We start from the raw sequence: 21906 nt of genomic DNA, 5'->3' as shown, positions 1-21906 counted from the left end.
TGTAATTGGTTTTAACTGAACTGTGAATTTGCTTCTTCCTTCTGCTCTACTCCTCCTTACATTTTGTTGGACTTTCCTCCATACAGCTGGGGACGATTCTTTCTGGGTAGCTTTTAAGCCACTTATGATACTTGAAAAAAAAAAATTCTAGGTTTAAAATCATGGTATCCAATCATTGATTTTGTTTGGTTGGGTTTGGTTGTGGCTTGTACATGGAGCATTAATTCAGTGCAGCACACATGCACACCAGCCCACTCTTGTAATTATGGCTTCTATGCCCGGTGTACTGCATCATCTTGTTTTGAAGGCTGCACCTGTTTTTTGAGGGTGTAGCTTCTGTGCAGCTTCTCAGACTGTAACTTTTCTAGTATGGGCTTGCTAGAAAATTAAGAAGTCCAGCCTTTTACAACTTAGGTTACAAATGTATTTGAAGATGTACAGAGACCTGTACACCTTTTAATGCCAAAATATCTTTTCATCTCTCATTCCATCCCTTGAAACTCTGTCTCTGAGCAAGGAACACTCCAGCAAGATTGCATCAGTGCTCATGTGAAACTCTGCAGCTGGGCTTTTCAGTCAAATTGTAGAATTCAGTGATAATTTAGTTTCAAAGCACAACAGCTTATATACTGGGTGAACTGGTGGGTTTGTGTCTTGTTCATGTCTTGGCAAAGACATTTTCAAGGCCTTCCACAGGCAGTACATTCTTCTAGGCAGACCCTCTCTACTCTGGTAAGATAAGGTACCAAATATATCTAAGAAGCAGGTTCAACAAAATATATTTGCTCTGGGGTGGGTGCAGTGCTGATATTTTGTGCCAGTACTTCATGTAAACAGTGAGGTTCCTTCCTCAGCTGTTTGCTTGATAAATTCAGTCTGTTCTGCTTTTTTACAGGCCCTAAAAATGAAGGTTTGAAACAGACAGCACCTTCCTCAGCAGCACTCTCCCCACCTGTACCTCCACCACATTCTGCTATGCAGTTGCCACCTACTCCACCAGCCTCTCACCCATCTCTGCAGTCCCCAGCAGCTCCCAGCCTGCCTCCCAGAAACACCAAGCCCAGCTCTGAAACAATGTAAGTGAACACAAATCCCAAGGTCTTTATTTTCTCACCTTTTCCTGCCTGTTCCTTTGCTCATGCAGCAGCAGATTAAGACTGCAGGTGCCCCACATTTCACATGGGAGTGAGGTCCCACACCACTTTCCTTGTCCTACCCTGTCCCTGGCCTCTTTGGAATTAGTCTTTATTAGCTTGAACCCCCCATCTATTCAGTTGTTTCCCTAAATTGTCTTATCTGTAACAACTTTTTTTTCTGCTCTGTTGGTACGGGGAGGGAGGGGTGGGAACAGACAGCTTGCTGTGTTTTTTTACTCCAGAACGGTTCAAAAACTTCATATGCTGGCAGAAAATGAGTTGTATCAACAACTGCAGCTTTCCCCTGCATTTTTCTGGGGGAAGAGGGCCAGGAGAGTCAGGCCTGTCTGTCGATACCCCAGGAAGCAGCTCTGCAAGCCGGAGGTACTGAGCTCAGTGCCGGTCGTGAAACTGCACCAGGAGCCGCGTCGCGGCCTGTTGCGATAACACTGAGAAGCCTCTGTCGCATGTGCTCTTTTCTCTACCCTTCTTCCAAAAGCTGTGTACGAAAGGGGAACCTCCCAGCGATGAAGAGTTAAAAGCACTTCGGTCTCGTGTCAAAGCTGACCGGGAACAAGCTGAGCCTGAACGACTAGCCGGCAGTTACTGCAAACAGCAGCAGGGAGAATATAGGAGGCATTAGAGAGGTTGTGTGTTAGCACGCATACTGTATTTCGGTACGGATGGTGTGACAACATCCGTCTAGCGCTGCTGCTGCTGCTGCTGCTGCTGCTGCTGCGGGTCCCGGTCCCGGCGGTGGTGGTGGTGCTGCTCCCGCTGCTTTGCTGGTGCTGCTGCCGGGGCCGCTGCCTGCTGCCGGGGCCGCTGCCGCGCTCGGGGCCGCGGGAGACGCCGGCCCAGCCCGGCCGGCGGCGGCCCCGGGGAGCTGCCATCACCGCCCCATCTAGCGGCCGGAGCGCCGACAGGCGGCAGCCGCTCCGCGGCCCCTGCAGAAGCTCTCCTGGAGACCCTCCTTGCCAAATGCTGGAGCGCCGAGGGTGTCCTGTTGGCCTTGAGGGACCTGCGAAGTCGACCTCCAGACTGCCCTTCTGCTCTCCCGCTCCTGCGTGCCCTCTGGACTCTTCCCTCCGCTGAAAATGTGTGCCTGGGTGCTGACGTACCTTTTCTTTCACCCTGCCTCGGTGCTTTCGCCATCAAGCCAGTTTTAAAACATCACATTCTGCTTTCAAGTCCTTTCTTTGGTTACACTTCTTTGATGACGACTGTCAGCCCTAGTTTTCTTTCAACCGTTAGAATGTATTATAAATTTAAGAGTCCCTGATGTTATTACTAGTTATATTCTCAATTTCTTGATTCTCTCAGTTTGACGGCACTCTTAAATCTAACATCAGAGGCTGTTTACCTGGCCTAACCTTATACCACTGTGCCTCTTGTCCCTTGTTTAGACTTTAAGCCCTACAAGTCAAGGAACAAGTCTTGGAGCTATTTTTAACATTGAGCAGAAGTCTGGCATACTGCTTGTGCATTGTGTATGAAGGCTGCACCTGCAAAGGTGGTTAAAAATCCCAACAGATTCTTTCCATTCAGTCAGCCCATCTGCCTATTATATTTGTCATACCACACTCATCTCCATGGTATGTGAGTGCCTTTGGCTCATTTTCTCCTTTTATACTTAGGACCAAGGTGTCCCCATGTGAAAAAATGAGTTGCAGTCAGGAAGAACAATTTAGGGAATCTCATGGGTACTTAAGTAGCATATAGGGCTCAACAGACTGTCCAGCCATTGTATAAAATAGCTGAAAAAAGCACCAGAACAATGGTGAATAAAAATGCCATCATAAAACCATCTTCATAGGTTTCACATGTCCACTTTTTCCTATTTACAGAAGTCCAGACAATGAAGAAAATTATGATGATGTTGAATTTGTTTCACAGGGTAAGATGCGTACGTTTTAATTAATGGCAGCTATAAGAAGCTGTAAGCATATTGTATTTATAAGATAAGCAAAAGCATATTGTATTCATGAATGACTTATGTAACTAATTATAATTATGCTGGTTCTGCAGTTTTATGGGTGAAGACGGTTGTCTCATAACACTAACTGTTCTATAATCAATATGACAGACTCTCAGGAGCTGCTTTAAATATATCCCCTCTCTTCCCACTTTTTTTGGTTACAAATATGCTGGGACCATAAATTCCCAGATTTTCAAATCTGAACCAAAATGAATGCTTCTGTTTCAGAGTTGAAGTTGTGTGCACTGGTGAAGCAGGCATTGTTTTATACTTGATAAAAAAAAATAAAATTGTCGACTGTGCTTCTAGTGTCGCTTTGTATTCTGCCTTCAGTAAGAGGCAGTGAGTCGCTGTGTTGTACCAGGAGCAGCCAGAGAAGCAGATTGTGACGCAAAGAATTTCAATCTGCCTTCTGATCTCTCCTCTGGAGGAGCTGGTCTGTGCCAGGCACAGTATGCAACTTTTAGTGTGCTAGCCACCCCTGTCATACAGCAATGTGGGCTGTAGACGTGAAACTGAGCCCAAGCTCCTTTCTTACCTAACTATCTGCAGAGTAGGGAGGAAGCAGGAGATTCACAGAGTTTCTTATCCTGCAGTCCAGGGTAGAAGCTGGCTTAGCAAAAGAGCCTTTGGCCTCTTTATTCAGCTGTTGGGCTGGTCCAAGCAAGTCCTTTGAGGTCTGTTTGGATTTATTAGGTTTTTAACAATTACTTTCTTACATAAACAGGCATTTTCGTAAACAAATAGCATAGGTAAATTCATCAATGTCACTAAAGAATCTTTAAAACAAATCTTCCACTTTTAATAATACGCAGTGAAATATGCTATTTCGTAGATATTTCTAGTTTACAGTGTACTACAAAAGTAACCTGGAAAAACTCTGATGTTTGCTTTCATACCCTCATTAAAAGCCAGGAGCCTGCACATATTTCTAGTTCTTATCACTGGTATTATTAGCAGTTTGTAAATAGTTAATGCTAGAATGAATTGTTTTCTGTACAGCAAAAAATAAATACCCTGTTTTTATTTTTTGTCATACAGGTCATGGAAATACAGAGGGGGTAAGTGTTATCCTCCATGATAAACCTATCCTTCTTAGCACAAACTTAAAAATTTAGTAAAATCCCTTCAATGCCTTAGAAAATTAATTGCAGAATGAATCCAGTATATTGACAGTAAATTGTAGAAGCACTTACTGTGAAGGACAGAACTAAAACGGGTAAGCAGAGCAAACTGGAACTAATTATCAAAACTAGCTAGACAACAAAAATTGATTTAAAAAAAAGCAAACACACCCTTTCTATTTCCACTGACATTTCATTTTGCTGAAATTTTCCAGAAACAAAGGCCCTGTTCTATTCTAGTAATAAACCACTTGTTTCAGTTAAGCACAGGTTCATATCCGTGTCTTAAAGTACCTGGCTGTATTAGGACTAAAACAGTCTCTGGGACCCTAATCTGAGTCCCATTTAGATCCCTAGCTTTCTAGTTTATCTACTGCTAAACCTGGCACCTTCATCATGGCAGTGCAATCATCAACACACATAAAGGCTTTCCAGGACTAACATTGCAATTAAAACATCCACTTTGGACTAAGCAATGTGCTAGTGTGATAGTAACAATCCAGGACTTTATAGTTGTGGTATTATAAAAACAAAGTCAGAAAAAAAGAATAGTGGGTTTGAATAATGTAGTAACTTGGTGTGGGAAGATTAAATTAATTTATATTTACATTTTGCTGTAAATGTTTTTATATAGTATGTATGCAGCTCACATAACAGGTCCAGTTTCTTCATGTCTTTCCAAATGTATCTAGGCCATTGAAAACTGAATTTTTCTTACAGGGCCAAGAAAGTGATGGAGAAACATATGAAGACATAAATGACATCAGGTAGTAATTTTATACTCTATAATCTGTTGTACCTTTATTACTAAAAGCTTGCTAACAAAGATACTTCATCTGGCACAAAAGTGTGATGCCACTGCAGTCCATGTCAGGCATTATTGTGTTCATTCGTTTCACTCAGAGAAAGTCAGGTTGTTCACAGGTTCTTTCCTACTTAGATCTGCTGTGCCCTGGGCTGGAAAAACTCCTGTAATAAAATCATGTGGTTACTGTGATTGAGATAACAGAAGTCTGATTTCTGATCTAAGGAACATGTCTGAATCACTGTTTGGAATTACAGCCTAGGAGGAAAAATAAGTTCATCCCCTAGGTACTATGGTCCCAGACAGATCTTTCACTGTGGTTATTTTTCTTGCTTTCTAGATAAATGTAGTTAAAACTCGTATGAGAGGCTGGATTTGAAGTTCTCATGGCCTGAGTCTCCTAGCATAGCTACAGAGCCAGAATTGGAGCTCTACTCATTCTTCTGCCATTTAGCCCTTTACTTTAAGGAGTCTTTTGCCCTGCTATGTCTAAATGTATGGAATTCACTGTATGACAATAACCAAAGAAAAGCTCTAATTCCCTTGGAATATGTAACAGTCTAAACTTCCTACACAAAAATACCTTGTTTCAGATGTGGAATGACTTTCAGCAAAAATTTATTGTTGAATTCGCTTTGAAAACAGATAATTTTAAAACTATTTAACCAAAACAAGGGCTTCTCATTCAGTTTTTCTTTTAATATAATTTGAGCATATCAAATTAATTACTTTAGCAAAAGTACCAAAAAAGGAAGAGGAGGGAGCCTTATTCAGTCAGTTCCATAAGGTTTGTAAAGCACAGCTCATCCATCTGAACCGTTGACAGCAAATGGCAGAGCTGTAGCTATCGTTCTAATTACATCCCAGGGCCCAGATCTCGGTACCATCCAGTACATGAGGCGCAGCAGGCAAGGACCCTGGTGTGATAGGCACATTTATGATGCAGTGCCAAAGACTGACTGTCATTTGTGTTGACTGCTGGAATAGGTTGCAATTAGGTTTAAAACCGCAGTCCAGTGGTAGCTCAGGCTTCAGTTCAGGCTGCATCAACCACTGATGCCCTAGGTAAATATTTAATAGCTGCAGCCAGTGCCACAACACCTAGACTGCTACTAGTTTCTGAGCTTGCTTGCCAAAATTAGCTCAGAGATGTTTGGACATGCACATGCAGAGCCAATCTCTTACCTTCAGACAACGTTTTCTGGCATACTGTCCTCTTGAGGACAGCTACTTTAAATTATATATGTCATGTAAAAGAAAGGGCTGCTTCCTCTATCTGTTGCAGCCACACTAGGGTTTAGAATCTGTAGCTTTGATTTCACTGGCAGAAGTCTTCTTCCATCACATGTAGTTCTTCGTTAACCTTGGGTAAGAAAGCTCTAGTGAGATCTGTGTCACTGCTACATTCAGTCCTGGCAATGCACTTTCAGATCACCAAAGGGAAGAGAGAAGAAGCGAGACAAGGAAGAAAAGAGAAGAATGGACCAAGAGAAGAAAGAACAGAAGGAAAAAGAAAAGAAAGAGCAGGAAATAAGGAAGAGGTTCAAAGTAAGCTTTTTGCTTTGTAATCTGGCCAAAGACATGTAAGAAGCTTTATTTAGCATTGTTGAGTTCAAAACACATTTTTCAGCTGGCTACAAAACTATTTGTTATGGTAAGTAGATCAAGCACCTGGATAAATTCTGAACAAAGGTTTAAACTACCCTTTTAAGTTTGGCAGATGCTTGACTTCAGACTCTGTACTGAGGGCAAAGACATTTTTTCAGTGCTAACATAGTTTCGTTAAATTCCTTTCTCACATTCTTTCTATGTAAATAGTCCTTAAAAACATTTCCTTTCACTTTTTTATTTAAAAAGCATTTACATTACTAGGATAGCATCAGAAGACCTTAATAAAACTGGGAATTGGATCCCATATATTTAGTGGGTTTTGCTTCACTGGAGTCAAATAGAACAGTATCCAGCCCTTAAGAGATTTCAACAACATATTGCAAGAGATTGCCCTTGCCTTGGTCTAAGGGGTCCTAGAGGGACTTCCAGCCTAAATGGGGAGGAAGGGAATAGGGCACGTGTAGGGGAGCTACAGTCACTGTCAAAGTCTAGGGGCTAAATAATGAGAAAGTTCTTTCTTTTTATATCATTTTTATACAGCTGGTGATCAGCATACTACCACAGTTTACAAATCTGCCAGTCATTTTTTGTTAACTAATGCCTGTTCACAATGCTCCGCTGTGCTTCCTTCAGTGTTATTGAACATAATGGGAAGCTTTGTTTTTCTTCCTATTATGCTCTGTACACAGTAAAGCCATGGTGATTCTCTCACATCTTGTTCTGCTGTGGAGAGACTAACATGAGTTGAGAAGCAATATTAAAGGAAAATACTAATAGTTAATAATAGTGGGTTAGTTGGCATTTGTCGGGCCCCAAGTCTGTTTTTCAGACTACTCCTGTGAAATGTAGGCATTAGTCCACACAGAATGCTTTCAGACTGCAGACTGCTCTCTTGCGGCCATTAAAGTATGTTATTATTCTTAAATGCAAACAAATATATTTTAGTGCACATTTTCTTTCCCATTTCTTCACCACATATACAGGATAGATACTCCTGAGCTAGTCTGTAAGTGTCAACATCCACATGCCTCTGCAAGATCACATATATCTTAAAGGCACAGATACTAAAATCCAAAGTGTTTTCTTCATAACATATACTAAAGATCTCCTAAAGAGAACCCAGAATTCCAGTAAACAGTGTGATCATCTCTTATGAGTACTTTGGGATCATTTATAGAGTAGAAATGCAAACACAGAACATTATGTGGTAGACTTATTTATGTTAATGAACATTTACTCATCAGTTTTGTATCAGAAACAGTGTGGCCAGCAGGAGCAGGGAAGTGATCATCCCCCTGTACTCAGCAGTGGTGAGGCCACACATCAAATACCGTGTTCAGTTTGGGGTCTCTCGCTACAAGAAAGACATTGAGGTACTGGAGTGTGTCCAGAGAAGGGCAACCAAGCTGGTGAAGGGCCTGGAGCACAAGTCTTATGAGGAACAGTTGAGGGAACTGGGGTTGTTTAGCCTGGAGAAAAGGAGGCTGAGGGGAGACCTTATCGCTTTCTACAACTACCTGAAAGGAGGTTGTAATGAGGCAGGTACTGGTCTCTTTTATCAAGTAACTAGTGATAGGCTGAGAGGAAATGGCCTCAAATTGCACCAGGGGAGGCTTAGATCAGATATGATGGAAAATTTCTTCACCAAAAGGGTTATCAAGCATTGGACCAGGCTGCCCAGGGAAGTGGTCATCACCATCCCTGGAGGTATTCCAAAGACGTGTAGATATGGCACTTAGGGACATGGTTTAGAGGTGGACTTGGCAGTGCTAGGTTAATGGTTGGACTTCATGATCTTAAAGGTCTTTTCCAACCTAAATGATTCTATCATTCTATCATTCTATGAGTAGTTCAGCTGGAACTACATGGAGGTAGCCACAGGAATTAAATACGTGTTTGTTTTGTGAAACTGTGTAAGGCTCCATAGGTTAGCCTGTTGGTTTTAGTCTTTGTATTTCTGTGATATTGCCAGTCACTCCTTCAGCTGCTCTACTGCTATGCTGTTGCCCTCTCTTTTCATTCCTGGTTATTAATTTAAACTGGGTAGTTGGGAACAGGAGTGATGCCTTTCTATTTATTTGCCTAGGCTATTTTAAATGTCAATGAAACAAATAATCATCATTACAGTTATTTTCTGTTTTGTCTGAATGTTTGGGAAAGAACTTCCATCTGTGATTTCTTTTGTTGTTCTTCTCTGCAGTTAACAGGACCCATCCAAGTCCTCCATCACGCACGAGCTTGTGTTGACCACAAGGGAGGGAAGAATGAGCTGACTGTCAAACAGGGGGATGAGATCGAAATTATTCGCCTCACAGACAACCCAGAAGGAAAGTGGCTGGGCAGGATAAAAGGATGTTGTGAGTTCTATTTCTTCACTATGCTCCTGAATGTTTTCACTGTATGACAGCAAATGTGTGCACTACACCAAGCAGTAGCCTTACCACGGCTGAGTCACTGGCCATCAAAGTAAATAATTACCACAACTCACCCTCCTGTCCTTAGCTGGCATGCAAGGCTTAGTTCATAGTTGGAAGTTATTGTACAACATAATGTAACATCTACAGGCACTAGAATAAGTTAGGAACAACATGTTGGGATCTTCAGGGGCCTATTGAGAGGTAATTCCATGTCGGCCTTCAAATAACATCAGAACTTGGCTCCGTGCAAGTAACAAGGATCACATTTTTTCATGTTTTTGTATTAAAAATAACACGGGTGTTCCTAAAAGAGAAGCAGAGAATATAAGGTCCTGTTTTAAGTGTTTGTCTTGTTCCTATTCCTATGGAAAGTTTCTAACTGATCTCTAGATTTTATTTTGTCTGAAATCCAAGATGTTTCTCTAATTGTATAAATATCATCAGTGGATCTATGAGTATGATAAGGGGTTGATGATCTGGCTCCTGGGTTATAGCAAAGACCTTAAAAGACTGATCCACAAAATCAATGGAAACTATTAAAAGCACTTGCTTGATTTTTAAGGAGACTAAAATGACAGTAAGTTCACTAAGAGAGTTCACACATGTAGAACTGGACAATACCAGCTAAGCACTTTGTAGTGCTGGATGTAAAAAGACATTAAGGAACTGGAACATGTCTCATGTGAAGAGAGGCTAAGAAAGCTGGGGCTGTTCAGCCTGGTGAATGGAAGGCTTGGGGGGATGGATCTTATAATTGTTCATAAATATCTAATGAGAGGGTGTAAAGAAGATGGAGCCAGGCTCTTTCCAGTAGTGCCCAGTGACAGTGCAAGAGGCAACAGGCACAGATTGAAACATATAAAGTTCTGTCTGAACATCAGAAAACACTTACTTACTGTGAGGGTGACCAAGCAAGGGAACAGGTTGCCCAAAGAGGCTGTGGAGTCTCCAGCCATGGAGATCTTCAAAACCTGATGGGACACAGTCCTGAGGAACCTGCTCTATCAGATTCTGCTCGGGCAGGGGAATTGGCCAAGACGATCTCAAGAGATAGGTTCCAATATCAGCTTTTTTGTGATACTTTGAAGTTTTGTACATAGGAAAACAAATCTTGGTGAAGGCTGGGAGAAGGGTATTTTCTTGAGTATGTGCAGTCATTTAATTAATTTACCTTTAATTAATTTATTTTTCATAAACCAGTTCTTGCCTCAGCAAAACTGCAAGCTGTACAAGTCTTCTCACTGACAAGTATCAATGGTACAGCCCAGTTTGTTTCACCAATGCTTCAGCCTTCAGTGTTCACAGGCCAGTAATGGTCTGTGAAGAAGACCAAATAACAGAGGAAAACCAGTTCTTATCACTTAAATAAAAGAAAAAAATCAATGTGTTACAGATTTGAGGGGAAGCACACTAAAAACTGTGTTCACCCAGAAGCAGTGCAGTGGAGGATTTTCCATTTTCAAGAAATGCATGAGCATTTTTCACCTTTGAGAAAATCCATTCCTGCTTTCTTCTGTACAGGGAGTACACCTGTCTAAAATTCCCCTCAGCAGAGAGACAGAGTTCCCAATCTCAGGCCAACTGCTCTGCTACAGGTTTCTTCTGAGCCATTGCACCCAAGGATATAAACAGACCTTTTTAGCAAAGATCTAGGGACAAGAGGATAGCAATGCAGCTGCAGCATGTCTACCAACCTGAAGCAAAATCAATGCCAACAAAGTGTCTCTCCCTCCTAATGACCTGTCAGAATTTTTAGCTTGTGGACTGCCCTGAAATATGCCATGAGACTACAGGGGTCCCAAGGTTAGCTGAGAAAGGGAGCTTGCCCCATGATTCCTGAGGTCTGCACAGAAAATTCTTCTACTGTAGCTGAGAAGCAAATAAAGGTGAAGTTAACACCAGCTAAGGAGGGCTTGGGGGGCGATCTGAGACAGATCTGAGATTTGTATTTGTGTAGACAGAGACTCAAGCTGAGGCTGCTTGGAATGAGACATTTCTTTGAAAGTTTTCAAAGATCATAAAAAACCATTCAATCACTGATTCCGAACCTTCTGTTAAACTCACCTCATTACCATGAGCTTTAAAACTATCTCTGCCTAATTATATGGTTTCATTCATTTAGATGGATACATTAAAACAACCATGGTGGAGATTGATTATGATTCTTTAAGAAGAAAGCAACAACCACCTACCAGAGCTGCTGTGACACATCCAGAGAGTGACCAAGAAGTATATGATGATGTTGGAGAGCAGGACATTATTAGCAGGTATGTATAAGGAATGCATGAAAAGGAGCCAGTGATTCACCCCAGTCAGCCTAGACAGGGGAAGTTTTACAAAAACAAAGCAGACTCTTGTCACAATAGAACAGCCATTTGTATCAGAAACATGTAACTGAGCTATTCAAACTGGAGTAGTCAGAGGAAGAAGAATTGATTCTGGAATCCAACATCTATAAGCACTCATACTCAGGAGTAATCCATACTATTGGAAGAGAACCTACAGCATTACAGTCCAAAAGAGAACAAAATGCACACCATGCAGGATTACAAATCACCTGCAGGAAGTTTATTTCTCTTCCCTCACTCTCTTTTCTTGTTCTGTCTTTTGAAGTCACATACTGCCTTTTCTAATATGCAAGAACAAAAGACTTTAAAAGCCATGGAAAGACTCACTGCAGTGGAGAACTGACCACCCTCATTGCTTTCGAGTATTACTATGAGTCTATGAGCCTTACTACCTCTTTCCTTTTGAAGAGAAGGGACTTCTGGAAGCATGACTAGGATGGCCCTTCAGAAGAGCATGTGGCTAATGTGTATAATCCTGTAAATAAGCCCTCTGAAATCCCATGAGATGGATATGAGCTATACTTTTCTGAATTCATCAGAAGCTTCTCCTCTATGGCACAGTCTCACATTTATTTGCAATGCAGTGCTACACTGCAGACTCTCTACTTCAGTGTCCTGTATTTTTCACATCAGATAGATCTGCAGCTAGAGGAGTGCTGTCTTCAGCAGTGTACCAAACTTGCTGGAAGGGAAATATCCCAGTGATCTTGTGACAAGAGTCAAGGCTATCTTATGACCCAACATGACGGCGGTACCTCTGTTACCTGACCTCACATAAAAGTCTGCTTCTGTCATGTGGTGCAACAAACCAGTGCTCATTCTCCATTACATGTTCTGATGTGCAGAAACACATACCCCAGCATGCAAATAAGAGATCTGCATACGGGTATAGAGGATTTCAATGTGTAGGACAACCATCTTGAAATATTGAGCCATTACACCTGCTTTTACTGCTTCCCAGCACCTTAACTTAGAGGCCTGGCTGGAATAAAGGGACTGCAGCTGGCTGCAGTGGATCCTCAGCTGCTAGAACATCCCCATGAGCTCCAGAAACAGTGCTCAGAAAGATCTACCTTCAGGCTGGTGTTCTTTAAGCAACCAATATAGTTTTGTAACTGATATATTTCCAGGTTGCTCAGTTTCAGTTTTGCTCCCTGAACATTGGTCTCATAGCTCGTAACCTAGCCAGAAGATTTCCTTTAGTAGTTCTAGGTTTTAGCTAATCTGAGCATTAGGTACTTCATTGCAGGAGTATCTTTGGCCAATCCTTTTCAGTATGGCAAGCATTACAATTAACCACCTCAATGCAAGGAATTTAGAAAATTTATTGAATTCAAAAGCAAACAAGAATACTTACCCTGTTGCATACTAAAATAACAGTGTAAGAAACTTGGAAGGATGAATGAATGGCTCAGATTTGTTAAATCCTTTAAGCTGTATTTTGACATTTTTATCTTCTCTAGTGATTAATAGCATTCTGTTCAGTTCATGACCATGAATTGTTGGAAGGTCTGACATACATACATCAACATGTTTTGAAACCACTGTAAGAATGCCATAGTAAAAAAAAGGCTCTTGATCAAATAGTATTATCTCATTATTGGTAGTATTGTTAATATTCCAAAATTAATACGTGACTAGGGCTGTTGTGTTTCAGGATTTCTTGGCACAAGAGTTTAACAAATATCTTATTTTGATGTGTAATTTTAAGTAAGGCTCTGACCTGGAAATAATCTCAGCTACTGTGAACCTATCAGGTTTTTTTTCAGTTATTGTTAGAACACTGGGCTACTATGGAATCCTTGAAATGTGAGAAACATGCAGTTAGAGGTTTAAAGCATCACCCGATGAAAGCTAGTTGAGCAACAAATTCATTGGTTTACCATTCCATCTCAAGAAAATCTCCTCATAAGGGATGAATCTAAAGGGTGTGGAGGCACTCTGTAGTGTTCAGTCATATTATATTTTTATTCCAATCAAGTTTGACTACATTACCTCCTGAGATCCCTTCCAACATGAATTATCCTATGATCCTAAGTCATATTTTGTACTTTAGTTTAAAGTTATCAACAGGAATATTAAATATATTCTCAATATATTAAAACATTACTGTAGACATCAATTTGCATTTCCTTGAAAATTACACTTTATTGGAAATTGCTAACAGTTGCTAACAATTACTAAAAATTAAGACTGAATGTTCTGCTCATATGAAAATGTGCACCTACATGGGCTTGAAATATCTGCATTGATTTATGCAAACAGAATTTGCTTCACAGCTTCACTTGCAAAATACTGTCTTTTTTTTTAACGTTAACTAAAGATGGTATTGATAATGTTCTCTCTTACTCCCCTTTGAATGACCGTGAATGGTATCTTAAAATCCTCTTTTCTGAACTGTTATGAATTCTTTCCAAGGAAAAAAAAAAACCAGAGTATTTTTTTCTGCTTTACCTGAATCTCTCCTCATCTAAGCGCTAGTTCATTTATGAATTAGATGACACATTTTCCTTAGCATTAGTGAGAATTAACTGGTATTTGACTGTAAGAAATTGGCATGAGTGTGGTAAAAACAGAGAGAAAAAAAGAACTGGCACATTTAGGTTTTGCCCATATAGAACACACAAGCACGTACCTGAGCTTTCAGTGCAGAATTTGTAGTGCTCACCTGGCAATGCAGACGAGTGCCAAAGCCAAAAAGTTTAGAATTAATAACTACATGGGTGATCATGGTGTTTTCTTTTATCAAAGGATGACTGTTTTTCTCTAAAATGTCTCATCTTCTTTTCCAGTCAGAGTGGTGGTCGCAGTGGAGCTGGAAGTAAGTTCTACATATACTTTGGGGGGGCAATTGTTTCTGTGTACTTCTTACCTTCAAATCCAGACCTCTGCATCTTCCAGATAATGCAGTAATTATCCATAAGCATGCTAGATGTTAGCTAACAGACAACAAATAAGGAAGTATAGTGGCCAAATTAACTTTCTTTCCACCTATGAGAACTTGGGTGAGACAGAAGTTTTGTCTTCAGATACTGTGAATCAGAAGCATGCCAGAAGATGACAAAACTTTAATTTTTTTGCATGTGAAGGTAAATCTTCCCACAAAACAGCACAGATATAATTGGCAAAATATTAACACAACCAAGAGGTTTTGTTCAGGATAAATCCAGTTCTGAAATAGTCAGTAATACTACCAATTAAAGCTGCATTTTGCTGACAGAGCTAAGGAGAACTTCAGTTTCAGCGATATTCTGGAGTCCTAACCAGTATCACTGGAGCAGTTTCACACTGTCAAGACCACACATTCAAGCCCAGTTTCCCCTTTGGCAGCCCATATATTTATGTAGCATTCTCTGTTGATCACAAGAGCACAGCTCATCTTCTCAGCTTAGAGTTTAGATACTAGTCATGGCAGAAGCATTCCCTGGCAGTGCTGAATGAAGCTGCTGCCAGCTAAGTACAGATTTCAGTGATTACTCTGACCAGTGGCTAGAATTGGACATGGAAACTGAGCTAACCCTGCACTGAAGGAGGTGGGGCTCAAAGGTCAGAACTGAGACCAAAATGGGGAGCTTACATTGCACTTGTCTCTGGCTTCTGTGGATAAACACAAGACGTCACTTGCTGCGAATGTTGGTCTGACATCTCCAAACATCACTCCAGTTGCACACAAAAATTTAAAAGTCATCAGTCATCATAATGACTGGGCCAAAATCAGCAATTTAGAATTTCATCGAATACAGTGTCAATGCATTTGTTTTTAGTATTCATGTTCTTGTGATTGGCAGTGCCCCATTTAAATGCTGTGGATGGCATTCCCAACTGGGATAAGTCTAAATCACTGTTTTAATAAATGGGCCATGCTCATTTACAGAAAGATTCCATTTGCAAGGATATTGCACAAACTGCACACACATCTGACATACTTAAGAGGCCAGTAATGAATACCCTCTTCAGAAGCATTAAATGTAAATGCATTAATTCACTGTTTGATCTGTTAAAGAGATGTTCCCACCTCCTCCTTCTGATCAAGAAATTTACGATGGGATTGATGATGAAGATGCTGTAACTAGGTATGTTTTTATATAATTTAAATAATTTGCTTTTTTAACAGAGTGTTTTCATTTCAGTTTTTAGTATTTTTGAATTAGGCATAATAATTAGCAAGTATTAGGATGATCAGCAAGTGGGTATACCTCAGGTTGGATTTGTGAAGCTGAAAAAAAAGGGATTCTTTGGTTTTTTGGAGGAGTTTTGTTCTGTAATTAATTTTGGTATGTCAGCAAAAGCAGCTGCAATCATGAAAATCCCCAAATCCCCAACTAGACAGAATAGCTCTGAAATGAAAACAACAAACTGAAATGCTAGCTTGCTGAGTAACAACATGGAAACAGTAAGCTACTAGATTAATATCTATACCTATTAATATCTATACCTATCTATACCTACAGATGACCTAACAAACATATTTCTAGTTTAGCATTTTAGTGTTTAGCATTTAGGTAAGTGTACTCACCTTGTGGTATATACATTGCTGGCATTAATGAGAATTATGTGCATCAATGGAGAATTTAAACTGGACCTTTTAAAAAGAATGTTACACTTTACATTGTGATAATTGCATGCATACTCCAAAGGTCTGTATCACAGGATGAAGATAAGAATGATATCTGGTCCTGGGGAATCTTGAAGAGGCTAAAGGTCAAAGATGGCAAAAAGAAAAGTGTACGAGAAAAAACAACCAAAGTCAATGGGGCAGAAGATAATGGAGATTTGTTGTAAGAGTCTGCCAGGAAATCACAGTACACATTAACTAATTCTAATAAAGCATTGATTACATGCTACTAACATGTTCTCACAGCAGCCTAATGAATCATACATCAAATTGCAGCTCAGGATGATACTTTTCTGCAAAAACACTGACCTCCTTTCTTCTCACCTGCATAATATAATTATTCTTTTAACAAGCTGTATTTGTTGCATAAGTCTGGTAACTAAAATACACCAAAATTTTTTTCGGTGAAGAACATCAAAATAATCCATTATCTTTGTGCTACTGTGGTGATGCAAGTTTGCTGTATCCTCAGTTAAAAAGTACTTTGCTCAGCATTACAACGTGGCTGAAATAAACTGGTAAATCTAGTTCCATTAATCCAAATTTTAGGAATAATATGCCGAATAGAAAAATGCAAAGATTGTCTTCTACCCACTTTGCCTAGAGGTTAGATCAGCAGCTGGTGTTTTTACTTCTCTCGTTCAGTTCTGAACCACTTTGATTCAGTGGTGAAAATACATGTAGTACATGAGTATTGCTGGTGTCAGCAGAGCTTCAAAATGTCTGGAGATTACTTGGAGTCCTTGTGTTGAAAGTTTTTTAAATTATTTAAATGATGCAAAAGCCTATTAATGTGATATAAATACTTAATGAGCATCTTGTTTTTCCAGCATGTCTCCTTCAACAAAGCAGTTTGGAAAAGGTAATTAATAGCCTATTGTTCAGTCTCCATATTGATTCCTGATCCTTTTTTCTGTATATATTACTCTGTATCATGCTAGTCACAAAAATACAACCAAGGAAGGAAACAGGATTTCCCATTGCTTAACCAGTTCCAGCAAACAAATTTCAAATATTGTGACTGATTTGGCTACAGACAAGGAGATAAATATATATTGCAAACTCTCTAGAAAACAATTTAATGTATTTTTTAAGAAGTAATGATTTTTCCATGTGAGATTTCCACTAGTTCATTTTATTTGACATTAATTATGAACAGATATACTTGGAAAGAAGCATTTAATGCAAGACTTCAAAAGTAAAAAGAGATGCTTGTTGGTTTTATTTATCACTTGCAGTGTCTTCGTAAGATAACATATATTCATAAATATCAGCCCAGCCACGGAAAAAGCAAGTTCTTACAATTTTTGAGGCTGTTGCCTGAACTGAGTTTTAAACCTTTTATCTCCTGCTTTGATTTTTCTAGCCATTGATTTGATGAGTTGAACAATTGCTTCCTCTCTACAAATATGCTGAATGTGATTCAAAGTATATTTTTGGGGTAAGAATTCTTTCCACTGCTTTGGCATTGCAAGATGGCCTAAAAACTAACATACATGTGATACATATCCGTGTATGAACGTTCTAAGCAACGTTGCATTGACCAGCATGCTATAGGAGTGCCTGAGTGCACATTAAAATCAGACTTCAAAAATATACTTTGATGCAACACAGTGGGAAATGAACTAATTAAAATTAAGATTAAAGGCTATTGCATTAGCCAACATGTTCTAAAACTTGCTTCAGCCTAAGAAGATTAAAATATCAGTGAATACCTATTAGTAAAGAGTCTTATTCTGAAAAGGTTGGCTGGTGGTTTTTTTGCACAGTAGATTGTGCAAAACAGAGAACTCACAGTTACTATAGATGGTAAATGGCTACAGTACTTGCCATAATTTCTTGTCAACTTAGCTACACTACCATAGATTGTAGTATAATGTATTTGCTACTCAAGGATCACATAATAATTTTCCATTCTTTTAAACACTATTGTTTCAGATTGTGGAGACAATGATGTTTATGATGATGTAGATTCTTCAGACTTCCCTCCTCCACCACCTGAACTCAAGCAAGTGGAAATGGGAATTATTCCCCTGATTAGAAATCTGTAATACACTGTAAAACATTTTCAAAGTATTTACTAGAGGCAGTTTGCTGCTAATGTATGCTTTATTTGGTGTTGTCAGGTTTTCTAGTTCTCATAATGCTACTATTGACAATGGCTGTTGATTGCTCCCTGCCTCCATTTTAGATTGAAATAATAACTAGACTACAGAATAAATAAGCATGCTTTGAGTTTCAACAAATTCAGTCCCTGATGGACAAGAGGTAGAAATGAATGCATGGCCTGAAGGTACTTCATTGTAGATTCTCTGCATACAGTCAGTCCTCTTCCTATCAAAATTTGGGGACTGTTAGGATAAGTACTTGATCTCAGCTGCTGCAGTATTTTAAGAGAAAAGGAGATAAAGGTGTTATAAGTATGAAACACATCTGGAGGTGTAAAGTTCAACTTGGAAAACTTTTATTCCTGGACCAGGAAGTTATGACCATTTCTGGAGCACAGATGTGTTATGAGCACAGATGCATCTGTGAAGATGACTGCAACATGTCACATTCTGTTGTCACTAACTCCACTCAGGTGGAGCTACAGAGTGCACTACAATAATCTAGACTGGAGGCATTAAAACAGAGAGAACTCTTTGAACTGTGTATCCAAAGGAAAAGACATGGCCCTCCTAACCTAAATCTAGGTTAGTTCACACACATACATACACTCATCATCAGTGAAACTGTCATCCACAACTCCTAGAGATCAGGAAGGATCAAAAAGTAGAGTCAGACTTTAAATTCCCAGGTACAGCATCAGGAAGGGCAGTTAGGGCGTGAAACCCTTCCATACTCATTGGTACAAGTCAACAGCATCAGGGATGTGGAAAAAGCAACAGAACTTGAAATGGGCCATGTACTGCGGATTCCCTGGTATAGCAAGGTTTTCTATGGGCACATAGGACTACATAGGACTAACACAGCTACTCTATGAAAGGCAAAGATGTTCCAGCTGCCTTCACAGTGGGACATGTTATTCAGCCTATTGGCCAAACGTATGTAGACTTCACAAAAATTGCTCCTTGCCTAGAGATTCTACAGTGATGGGTATCATTCACCTAAACTATTTTTGTTAGATGTAAAGTTCTCATTGCTGTAGCAACTAGATACTTCGAATAATTTTCCATATTCACTTATGTGATTATAGATATATTAACATCAGAACTCATTAAAAGAGAAAAGCAGGAAAGACAACCCCAACTTTTTATTTCTTTTGAAATCAAATCTGTATTGTATTATCCATATTAGTTTTGTACAGCAACAAAAATATACTAAAGACACATGAAGGCAAGTGCATTTTCACTAAAATTATCACAAAGGTTGCCGATACCTCAGATGTGTTGCTAATTTTGTTTTTATCTGTAACCTATTGCTTTAGTTCATCAAAATCACCAAGCCTTGCAAAAAGTAAATCAGATGAAAAAGATGCACAAAAGCTTAAAAAGATGGAAAGAGAAGAGAAGGAGTTCAGAAAAAAGTTCAAAGTAAGTTTTTTTTCACATAAAACATAAAGACTAAAATATCTGTATGCTGTCCTCTAATTTGTAACCCCTAATCTGTAAATAATCCATTATTTTGCCTTTGAAAGCTAAAGTATTACTACTTGTAAAATAGTGGTCTGAGCATTTGTAAGTCCAAATGGCAAGCATGGGCATATACTACATATCACAAACAAGTATTTGCCTAATTTTCAAAAATTTAGGAATAAATGGGAATATATTGGTCTAAAAAATACATGATCATAAGCTTTACATTGATGTTTTCAAACCACCATCTCTTTATTTTATTTTTGCAGTTTGAAGGTGAAATTAAAGTTCTGTACTCTACCACCACAGTCCAGGATTTGCCCCACCGAAGATGGGGATCTAAAGACTTACAAGTTAAACCAGGGGAGTCTCTTGAAATTATAGAAAGTACAGATGATACCAAGGTCCTGTGCAGGAATGAAGAAGGAAAATGTAAGTTTCATTAAAAAGCTGCAGTACAAATCAAATTATTAGATTATGATTGAGTGAGGACATGTAAAAAACCCTCTTCCTTGTCACATTAAAGCAGAGCCTAGTACTTGTCTTTTTCCTTGCCTGGTGGTTGACAAGAGGTAGATTGTTGTTGTTTTATTATTGTGTTTTAAAAGCAGCTTGCCTTGAAAAAATAAGAACTCTAATAGACAAGAGATACCAAATGTGAGAAAAAGGACAACTTATTTACTTTGCATCAGCTATGATTAGCAGATGTTTTTGTTGCTTCTGTCTCCCTCTATTTGACAAAAAGAGTATAGCTATGATAACACACAGAAGCTAGTAAAAGTAAAATCCTTGCTGCATCTCTGGGAAGCACTTGCCCACTGAGTGCAGCCAAGGGAAAATCAATTACAATATTCTCATTTTGGATTGCCAGAGATGGAGTTTAATATTTTCAACAGGCTGGGGATGAAACTGCTTGGGATTTTTCCCCAAGCTCCTAGCTGATCCAAGGCATATGTCGTCATTGGCATGCCTGCTTTTTTGGGGAGCTGTGCGATGCCTTTCAGTGTTTCTTGGAACCCTTGGCCAGGGTGTGCATTGGCAGAAGTTTCTGCATTTTTGGAGAAGTCTGGACCATCTATTGCAGGTTTCAGTATCTTAACGTGCTTCTGCTACAACACTTTTCAAATCTCCTAATGAAAATTCATTTTGTGTAGGAACAGGCTACATTCAAAGTAGCAGCATCCTTCCATTCACCTTTTCTTTTTACCTCTGACCCATGTAGAAAACAGTCCAATGCCATAAACCTCTGAAGGGGATTCAGTCACCTTCCATTTTTTACCCCTCTGTACTCCGCTGTTACAGTCCGGAGTATAGCCTTCTTCCTGGCAGGCCTGCAGACTGAGGAAGAATTTCTTGCATAATGACAAATATGTTTTTCAAAATATGGATTGCACTAGTGTAGCCACTTCCCAAAGAGCAGCTTTCAATGCTGCATTTTTTGAACCAAGCTAATAACAAAGTAGAAAGTAGTTCATGTTGGCTGTTTTCCTCACACAGTCTTCAAAGCCTTTCAAATAGTGACAGGAGCTACTGTTTTGCTATGCATAAAAGAACAAATAAAAATATTCTCCCTGAAAACCTCTGAATAGATCTCTGTCAATTTTCACATTAATTAGTGAAGTTTGAATCCTACTTTTGTTAAGTGCATGACAGTTTTGGTTATTTGCTCTAGTTGCTCTAGTTGCTCATATCTTAAAGGTATGATTTTACCTTTTGAAGGACAGATAGACTGAAAATCAACAATTACAGATGTTTTAGTTACTTTCTTGCACATGAATTCTTCCATTTGCTTGTTAACTTATGAAGCACTTCCACAGTTTCATGCTTCTAGTCATGGCAGTTAAACAAAATTACATTATAATGTTTTCCCACCTTTTTAAGCAAGGGCTGATGATCTTAGGAATGTATTCTGCTATTACTTATTTTATTTGTCATGAATTGATTTGAAATTTCAAAAGTGAAACAGGGAACTGACTCTCATTTACCTTCTCAAATTCCTTCTGTTGCCTTGGTCTGACCCACATACCTTTTGAAATACACGAAAACTTTCAATTCACTTTCATAGATTTTGCTTAAACAATAGGATATAAATGGACTTAAGTGCCTGAAAATTTAAGTTGTGTCCTCTCTAAGCTTCTGTTACACTGTCAGAGAGCAGCTGGCCCTATGTGTTAAAGCTTTCAGTGGTGCTAAGTAATTAAGATGGACTGTGCTGACCTGCTGCCTTTTTCCCTATTATGGAAGCCACATAAATATGAATAAATTAGAAACTGAAATTTTTGACATGTAATTTTGGA

General features: G+C 39.3%; 1 protein-coding gene across 4 annotated transcripts in view; it reads left to right on the top strand.

Moving 5' to 3' along the window:
* FYB1 (FYN binding protein 1) overlaps positions 1-21906 on the top strand; it is a 69702-nt gene that overhangs the window by 41610 nt on the left and 6186 nt on the right. For 3 of the 4 annotated variants that reach the window (XM_075020197.1, XM_075020196.1, XM_075020198.1), the window contains exons 3-16: positions 896-1076; positions 2984-3033; positions 4156-4175; positions 4959-5005; positions 6474-6591; positions 8855-9011; positions 11194-11338; positions 14212-14240; positions 15423-15492; positions 16057-16197; positions 16865-16896; positions 17973-18081; positions 19462-19567; positions 19879-20041. In XM_075020197.1, the coding sequence (XP_074876298.1) occupies positions 896-1076; positions 2984-3033; positions 4156-4175; positions 4959-5005; positions 6474-6591; positions 8855-9011; positions 11194-11338; positions 14212-14240; positions 15423-15492; positions 16057-16197; positions 16865-16896; positions 17973-18081; positions 19462-19567; positions 19879-20041 (1368 nt within the window). The remainder of the gene's footprint in view (positions 1-895; positions 1077-2983; positions 3034-4155; positions 4176-4958; positions 5006-6473; positions 6592-8854; positions 9012-11193; positions 11339-14211; positions 14241-15422; positions 15493-16056; positions 16198-16864; positions 16897-17972; positions 18082-19461; positions 19568-19878; positions 20042-21906) is intronic. The other variant, XM_075020199.1, reaches the window with a different exon arrangement.

This window comes from Buteo buteo, chromosome Z (genome assembly GCF_964188355.1).
Source record: "Buteo buteo chromosome Z, bButBut1.hap1.1, whole genome shotgun sequence".
Classification (NCBI taxonomy): Eukaryota; Metazoa; Chordata; class Aves; order Accipitriformes; family Accipitridae; genus Buteo; species Buteo buteo.
The sequence above is the reverse complement of the archived record's forward strand: the minus strand, read 5'-3'. Positions and strand labels throughout refer to the sequence as shown.